The sequence below is a fragment of the Neltuma alba genome, unplaced genomic scaffold (genome assembly GCF_004799145.2).
Source record: "Neltuma alba isolate B1F8T4 unplaced genomic scaffold, ASM479914v2 tig00011879_pilon, whole genome shotgun sequence".
Classification (NCBI taxonomy): Eukaryota; Viridiplantae; Streptophyta; class Magnoliopsida; order Fabales; family Fabaceae; genus Neltuma; species Neltuma alba.
In genome coordinates this window covers 106318-115747 of record NW_021636481.1, presented here as the reverse complement: position 1 = coordinate 115747, position 9430 = coordinate 106318, and the positions used below count along the sequence as shown (strand labels likewise).

At 37.2% G+C, this 9430-nt stretch overlaps 1 protein-coding gene across 1 annotated transcript; it reads right to left on the bottom strand.

The window, feature by feature from the left end:
• Nucleotides 1–6092: 6092 nt before the first annotated feature.
• LOC114718906 (receptor-like protein EIX1) lies at nucleotides 6093–8666 on the bottom strand. Its single transcript, XM_028904347.1, has 2 exons — nucleotides 7076–8666; nucleotides 6093–6733 (listed from the first exon to the last, which is right to left on the bottom strand). The coding sequence occupies exons 1-2, from the start codon at nucleotides 8664–8666 to the stop codon at nucleotides 6093–6095; spliced, it is 2232 nt and encodes a 743-aa protein (XP_028760180.1).
• Nucleotides 8667–9430: the final 764 nt, after the last annotated feature.

Below are 9430 nucleotides of genomic sequence, written 5' to 3'. Positions count from 1 at the left end.
TTATCGCATACGACCCGAACCCAGAAATCATCTTTATTTTTGACCATTCTCCATCCCAGCTTCATTAAGAGTGACTGGTTCTGCAGTCGGGCATGGCGCAAACCAAGCCCTCCTCTATTTTTATCTCTACATACTACATCCCAAGCAACAAGCGGCACCTTCTGCTGTGTGTCAGAGGATCCCCATAAGAATCGTCGGTTGCTTCTGTCAAGCATGTCGTATGAGTTAGCTGGCAAGGAAGAGGTTTGCATGACATAGCTGGGAATAGCAGAGGCGACAGATGAGATTAGAATGGCTCGACCGGCTAGGGACAGGGACCTAGCCTTCCACTGTGACAGCCTCAATTTAACTTTATCAACCACCGAACAGAAAGTATCCTTGGTAACTTGCTGGTTGTGTAACGGGACTCCTAAGTATTTGCCCAAGTCTGATGTTTGTGTGAATCCCAATATGGAGTTAAGCTCACTTCTTCGGGCATGGTGAATGTTATCGGAATAAAGGACTCGCGTTTTTGCTGCACTCACTTTTAACCCAGAACTTTGGCAGAATCTATCAAGGCAAGATTTAATGAGTTCGGCCTGGGTAACTGATGCCTCTGTGAATAATATTATGTCATATGCAAAGAATAAGTGGAATATCAGGGGCCCATGTTTAGTGAGACGGATTGGTCGCCACTGCCCATTCGCTGGGTTCCGACCCTCAATGTGACCGAAGACATTTTTGTTCCAGTGTTTACAAGCGCTAGTGAATTGGGCAAGGTTATCATTCCATGGTAAAGTCTCATCCCATTTGTTTCGCACCATATTACCAAAATCATCATGGAGAACCCATGAGGCTATGAAGCGGAACGGCCGCTGTGGCATCTCGTTTGTGGTACCCCCTTTCTATCCGTAGGAACACGAGGTGGTGATCTGACTTGTAAAATGGTAGATGGGCAACTGAAGCTGTTGGGAAGAGAATGTGCCACCTGTCATTCATGATGAAGCGATCAAGTCTTGCTTCTGTATTTCCTCTCTTCCACGAAAACCATAAACCCACGAATCCTAGATCTTCCATAGAGTGTGTTTCGAACCATGAACCAAAGTCACGGTCAGAGGAAAGAGGGTTAGGTGCGATAGACCTGCGTTCAGAGTCAAGTAACGTAGTGTTAAAATCTCCCCCAAGCACCTAAGGCTCATGCATCTGTTCTCCCAATCTCGATAAATCTGCCCACAGGCTTCTTCTAGCAGCTCGATTTGGTGACGCGTACACTATCATTATGCACCAAGAGTCAAATCTACTATTCTCAATTCTAAGGTGTATAAATTGTTTATGTCATTCCAACACTTCCGCTCTCCTAATGCCTACACCCCACAAGCACCATATACCACCGCTGAATCCCACTGCTTCAGTAAAAGAAAACTCTTGAAAACCCAGTCTAGAGATTCTTTGCTTAGACTTTTGCTTATCTGCCTGAGTTTTGAGTAGAGCAAGGAAATCCAGGTTATAGTGACGGCATAGTTCTTGTACCAGGTTTGGAAAAGCCTTCGACCTGGTGCCCCTTGAATTCCATATCATGAAATTCATTGGGAAACAATCTCGGTTGCTGATGTGTGTTCAGTGTTCCCTAGCTAGACATTATCCGAAGTCAAAGATTCTTTCTCAGATGCTTGCTCATGTATATTCAGGTCCTGCAACAAGCTTCTCTCCCTCGCACCCTCTAAGCCCGATAGAGAGACAGGTGGCTCTAAATTGTGTGCATGAATATCCTGCATGTGGGTTAACTCCATCGCGTCAGTCTCCAAACCTCGCCCTCCTTCCTGATGATTGGGCTTATGAGCCTTGGAGGGGCCCACTAAGAGAGCGTTGAAAGAGTTGCTCATGTTTACGGGTTCCTTAAAAGTGACAGTAGGCTCCTTTCTTTTGTATTTCAATTTGTTAAAGCCCATATTCTCTTTGCCCTTCTTTATGGGCTTGTTATCTTGCTTTCATTTGGAGCCCACACTTATCCAATTGTTACCATCCAGATTTACTTCTTTGCCAAATCCTCGACTATCCTGTGAGTAAGCCGATTTTTCTGCTATTTCTGATTTCCCCATAATTTGGACGGCTGGTATACCTTTATTATCTATCCCATTCTTTATCTCGTGTTGATTTTTAGGTGATTCTCCAAATCTTGAGCCCTTCAAATCCGCACTCATTATTCCCCTGCTAAAATCTTGCTTAACCAACATCTGAGGCCCAAGGTGCTTGTTTGCCACTGGCGTTGTACTTCCGGCCTTTGTTTCCTTACTCCTATCATCTACAGTGTTCACCATTCTATGTGGCTCTTGATTGACATCATCATGCTTTGATGCCACTTCTCTATTCTCCTGTATCGACCCTTCACTCGACGCCCTCTGTTTGTCCTGGAACAATGGATAATTATTTTTCTCATGGCCATATAGCCCACACTCAAAGCAGACCTGATGGAGACCTTCATAGACAATCTGCCAGTCTTCGCCAAATGCCGTATATGCGGGGAGCAGGGGTTGCTGGAGGTCAAGTTCAACACAAATTCGAGCAAAGCCAGCCTTATCATATATGGAAGTAGAGCGATCCACCTTCAATGTTTTACCTATCATATTATCGATCATCCACAATGATTCCACATTATAAAACTCCACTGGCAGATCCGGATGTCGTACCCATGCCGCTATCTTCTTTTGCATGTTCTGCCTTCCATGGGTTAAAATTTGGACGCCAGTGTTGAACCAAAAGATAGTGGTCGTCAATCATCCACGGCCCTTCCTGATAGGCGTAATCCCGATCCTCCCAACTTGTGAACGACACAATGTAAGAATCATTGCTCAGGGGTACAATTTTCATTGGTTCTTGGGGTTTCCATATCCGCTTCACCCTATCCAAGAGGATATTCTTCGGCACCCATGCCACTGAGACTTTGATAATCAGGGAATTTAGCCACGGTTGGCACCAAGCAGTGTACTGTCCGCAGTGTACTATTCCCCTTTGCCGTCGCTATATCCTCCTCGCCCAAACCCCCTGGTTCCAACGATGCCTGTGTTCACATTCTTTTGAGCAAAGCATGCCTTCCATCCGTTGACTATATCTTCTTGCTCCTCATGTCGTACCAAGAGCCCCAAGCAACCTGGTGCAAGAAGTTTATCCTTACAAGAAAGGGGTACCTCGCGAGCCATCACCGGCACTCCCTTAGATCCTCTAGACAGCCCCTCCTTCCCTTGATCATCTCTCCCAAACACGAAGGTCGTGGGGAGCAACCCCCGGTCACCATCTTTGTCATGTTCCCGATCATTACTTATGTCACCGTCCCCACACTGATCTGCCACTCCCGTTCCCTTACCTCTCCCCCGGCCTCCGGACACCATTCTCGCCTTCGCCTTCACCGCTCTCATCTCTCAGATTTAGTTATCTTTTAAAACATAAATTAGCTTGCAGCGTATACATACATATATTTTGATTATACTCCTAAGGTTCAAGTTATTTCATTTCTTTTTTTTTTTTACTCCAGAAATGAATAACTTAATTCAGATCATCGAAATTGGAATAAATATTTGTGCTTTGAAGTTTGATTTTTACACATAAGAAGTCGGACAAAATTTTAGTATAACCCCAGAATAATAAACCCTATATACGATTTCTTATCAAATTTAATATAAACCAAAAAATCATAAAAATTGCGTGTGAAATTCCATAAAACTACATATGGCTCTTTGAGCTCCCAATTTTCTTTTTTCCTTTTTAGCTTATTTATTGCTAATTATTCCTCCTTTCCTTTCCTATTCACATGCCTTCCAAATACACGTGGGTGGATATATATAAATATATATATAAATAAAATTAAATACCTTACCTTCAAAATTTACTATAGAGTCAGGCTTTTATAGGTCCAAAGGAAAATTGATCTTATATACAAAATATTTAACTGACGTATAATTTTAATCATTTATGTTTTCTTCAACTCTATTTCGAATAAATTATATATATACACATCATGTAGGTTGGCCAAAAAAAAATTGTAGAAAGCATTCATTCATTATCTTTACCCCAAACATACCACAAAATTATATACCTCTCAAATTCAAATTATATTATATGTTAAAATAAAAAAAATGAAATTTTCAAAATGAAATTGTCATCATGATTTATTTAGATTACATGGTCACGGTGTACATAAATGGTGAAAAATGAAAATCATTACAAATAAAGTGGTTATTAGGAAATATTGGAAAAAGCACACAAACACTTAAATGGCGAAAAAAATCTATAACCATATATTTTTTTATGATCAAGTCTTCTAATACTTTCAAGTCTTCTCATCTTTTTGAGGAAAAATTAGAATATTAATACATTCATTTTCATATCATTTTTTATTCTTATTCAATTTACACAGCCAAATTGTTTGAAACGCTTCAAAAAATAAAAGTCACTTAAACAATAAATTAAAGGATTTTTTTTTCATTCCATTAGAGGTTTTCTAGGAATACAACTTTTAGCTTTTGAAATAAGAAAAATATCCTATAAATTATCATTTAGACCTTTTCTGTTCAGTTGATATTATAACAACATTAATGATCTTGTGGTGTTACAGAGAAACTGCACATAATCAGATAAATTTTGAAACCATCGTTTTGGGGGTGTTTTTAATTTCAAACGAGAATGTTTGCAAATAATTCACACATAAATTAATTTTTTTTATTTAAGCTTTGAATGAGAAAATTAATGTATTCTTTATATCTTGAGTTCAATTTGACACACGCGCGCGCGCGCGCACACATCTTGAGTTCAATTTTATATATATATATATATATATATATATATTATATTGGAATAAATATTCATTTTTACATCATAAGTCTGTTTTACGTTGAGAGTTTTTGGAGGTAAGACGCGGACAAAAAATTTGCAAATTTTTAAGTGTAGCCTAAAATTTAAGTTTGCATCTTCTTTTTTCAAAAAAAATTGCATGTAAATTTCCAAAATAAAGAAGAATTGGGGGAAAAAAACAGAGAGAGAGAGGAGACAATTATATTACAAGGGAAAATTAATAAATTTAAAGATTTCACATAACAACAAGTAGTAAAATTAAGTATTTTGGAATCTTTAGTGGAATGTTGCATTAAAAATTGGAATATAGCGTTTGTTTTGAAAATAGAGAAGAATTCTAAGTCCAAATTACACTACAAATTGAATTTTATAATTGGAATTGGAGGTAGTATAAGTATCTTCCTTTTTGCCCATCTCACCAATGTTCATTTATAAACCCACATCCTTAATTCTTGACTGTTACAATTTTAACTGCACGAGAATTACAGTCCCTTGTTGTAAAGTAAGAATGTAAATAATAATTAAAGAAGCAAGTCATTGCGGCCGAATAATTCATTGTGAGTGTAGTCTAGAAACATAACCAAGGCATCTAATTTAAGCCAACTTTGTTATTTAATGTTTATTATGTTTAGTAGTGGAGAGATATTATTTGATTACCTAACCTAGCCAGGGCATGACTTTGTTATTTCAAAGACAATGAAATAGAGCATCTCAAGTGTCGGAACAGATCCTCTTAGCCAGCTGCTTCATGGCGATTCACTGCGTTGCAGGTTTCAATTTTTGATATCTTCAACATCGAACATGAAAATTTATTATCAATTCCAAAAGCATACTTGAATCTTTCATTATTGAAATAGAAAATAACCAAAGTCTGAAAGCACAACAATACATGACTTGGAAAACCATTAAACAAAAGGCTTTTCTGAGACATGACAAAACACACAGATACTCTGATAACTATTTTACCACAAAGTAGAGATATGACAATCTGTAGGAAACATTAGAGACCTCAGACCATGTATGGCTGCAGCAAACCTCTCTATTCCCTGAAACAAAAAAGAAATAACTAACGTTCAAAAATATTGTACCGGAATATGCTTGCTGCTGCGCTCGTATCCCGTACGGAAAACATATCGAACAATAAAAGGAATGAGTTAAGAACTGAATTTATTTTGCCGCTAGAAGAATGCGAAAAGGAAAATAAACCTGATTTAAAATAGTATATGATCTCAGATCGGTTAATTACCTCAACAGCAATCTGTGTAATTTTAATATTCATCGGAAGCTTTTTTCAACTTGAGGGCCACGATAACGTAAAGTCGATCCACCAGAAGCTGAAACAGGTGAAAAAATTTGTGTCTCCATGCTCTGATGAGGAAGAGAGAACCACAAACTGCCCAGAAGCCTGCTGCAAATCCTACTCCCATCCCAAGATACAATGACTTCAAAAACTCATCATCTTCGTTTCGTTTAGCTGGCTTTGAGTCATTAGAAGCTTCTTTCTTGTAGCACTTCTTTGGAAGAGGATCTCCACAAAGATCATTGCCAACAAAACTCCATGGATCGAAACTCTGAATTTGGGTTCCCAATGGGATTTGTCCAGTGAAATTGTTGTATGAGAGGTTCAAATAATCAAGAAAAGACAAATTACAGATGGTTGAAGGAATTTCTCCAGAAAGCTTGTTGTAGCTGAGATCAAGAGATTCTAAGTTTTTCATGCCACCAATTTGCTCGGGAATCTTCCCAATCAAATGGTTTTGAGACAAATTTAAGGACCACAACTGAACTAAGTTAAACAATTCCTTAGGAATTTCTCCAGACAAATTGTTAGTGGAAAGATCAATGCTATGCATGCCTATAAAGTCCTTGTAATCCAATTCTCTTCCTTTAGCAAAGACCACTATTTCACCTATGGGAACATATTCCGAAATCGGCTACATGATTTTATATAGGCAATGTGGTATAGGTCCTGAAAGATTATTCTCAGCTAGATCCAATATTGTCAACTGAGTAAGGTTACAAAACTGTGACGGAATATTGCCTATAAATTGGTTTTCCCTGAATTTGATAACATATAACCCTTGTTGCATGGTATTTGGCAAAGTTCTAGAAAATTTATTTCCCTCTAAATTGAGGTATTCCAAATTTGTCCAGTTTGACAAGTCCAATGAAAATTTGCCAAAGAAATTATTATGACTCAAATCCAGCTGCATGAGGTTCACTAATGAAGCCATTGAGGGAGGAACTTTACCTGTTAGCTTATTACTCCCCAAAATAAGGAATAATAGTTGTTTCTGATTGACCGAACAATCAGGAAGTGCTCCGCTTAAATGATTATATGATAAGTCCAATTCTGACAACTTGCTTTCTCCATTATTCTCTAGTTGGCACAATACCGAGAAAATAGATCCTGACAAGGAGTTGTGAGATGCAACTAAGGAAGACATATTTGCTGATAGTGAGACGTTGGATATGTCATCACTAATCAAGTTGTTTGAGATATCAACATAATCTATTCCTACTACAAAGCTCCAAAATATGTCTGCATCAATTTTTGAAATCCCTGATGTAGAAATATCTAGAGTTGTTAAAGACCTTTGTGTATATAGCCATGATGGAACATTAGGACCTATGCTTGTGTTACCCAAATACAATGCCTCGAGTTGAAATGGTGGGACCCATTTAGGATCAATGTCAAATTCAAAACTCGTTGAATGTAAGCCCAATGATGTCAAATTTGAGAAATTTGAAAAAGTCTTTTCTGTAAGTACACCAACCAAGAAATTGTGCCCAATGTCTAATTGATTTAAGCTATGAAGTTGTCCCAAGGTTTCTGGAAGATTGCCGTTCAATTGATTGTAGGACAAGTCTAAGTAGAACAAGGAAGAAATATTTCCTAGAGATAATGGAATTACACCATAAAAAAAATTACCTCTGATATCCAAGCGTTGCAACTGTTCATATTGGCCTAACCAATGTGGAATTAGTCCTTTGAAATTATTATACCCTAAATCTAAATGCTTGAGATTTTGAAGATTGAGCAAGGACTTTGGCAATGGTCCATAGAAATTGCATTCATAAAGGTCAAGATAATAGATGTGATTGGTGATATTAAAGAATGAATTAGGTAATTTCAACTTCATCATGTTAACATTTTCAGAAAGAACAAGAACTTCAAGTGACGTAAAATTGGCATAATCAATGGAAGGAAGATCTCTGAATCCACAATATCTCAAGTGTAACTCAGAGAGTGAAGGAAGCATGGCTATATGCTGGAGCCATTTGGTATCCTTTCCAATATCACTATCACTAAGGTCAAGATATTTTAAGGAAGAAAGTTGAGAAAGCCAATGAAGGTCATTTATGACTAAATCAAGATTATGTGAAAAATTAAGATAACGCAGAGCAACAGAGAAACTTGTTGAATGATTGGAAGGAGTACCAAGTGATTGGTTGTGAAATTTGTGAGCATCAAAGGGAGATTTGGAGATTTGGCATGGTGGCATACTCACAGCTTTGAAGTCATTGCCGCTCAAGTCCAAGTAATTGAGGAATTCAAGTTGAAGCACACACAGATTAATGTCACCTTCTAATGCATAAGTGGTGGAAAGAGAAAGCTCTGTGACTCTTCCGGTGATGTTGTCGCAGTGAACTCCCTCCCATAAACAACAATCTTCTTCAGCAGTCCAAGAAGAGAGCTGGTTCTCTGTATCAACCACTTCCTGTTTGAAGATTAAAAGCAGCCTTTGATCATTTTCATTGCAACTGATCACCCTGTTGAACGTTGTTGCAAATAACAGAAACAACAAAGGAAAAGATATTTGTGAAGCGAAGCTCGCCATTGTGGTAAGTTTGAGTATAATGGCCTAATGAAGCCTATACATGATATACCTATATATACTGGAAAATCTGAAGTAATAAGCAAAAATTTAAATGCTAAAAAATTTATAACCGCATGATTTTCATTGTGAAGTCCAATAGCTTAGTGATTTTTTTTTTCAAAATGCTTGCAAAAAAAACAAATCCTGTATGGACTCCATGAATGGCATGGAGCGTAATTATTATGTTTTATATTTTTATTAATTACTGAAAGGAGCATATATACAGACACATATTGAAGTGAAAGTGAATTAATTTTATTTTCGTTTTACTCCGGAAATGAATAAATTAATTGAGATCATTGAAATCTGACCAACTATTTATGCGCTGTAGTTTGATATTTATGTATAAGAAATTGGACAAAATTTTGCTCCAAACACACCACAAAGTCATACCTCTCTAATTCAAGTCGTATTATATGCTGAAATAACAAAACAAAGGAAAGTTGCAAAATGAAACTGTCATCGTGATTTGCTTGAGTAGAATGAACTCAATTAAGCCTTTATTTACAAGATCAGGATGTTTATAAGTTGTGAAAATTATTGCAAGCAAACTGCTGCTTCAAAAATAGTGGAAAATCAAAATAAACAAATATTTAAATGCCCAAAAAAATTCTGTAACCACATCTTTTTTATACTCAGGTCTTCTAATACTTCCAAGTCTTCCCATCTTTTCAAAGAAAAGTTGAAACATTAATAAATTCATTTTCACAACTAATCTTCTTTTT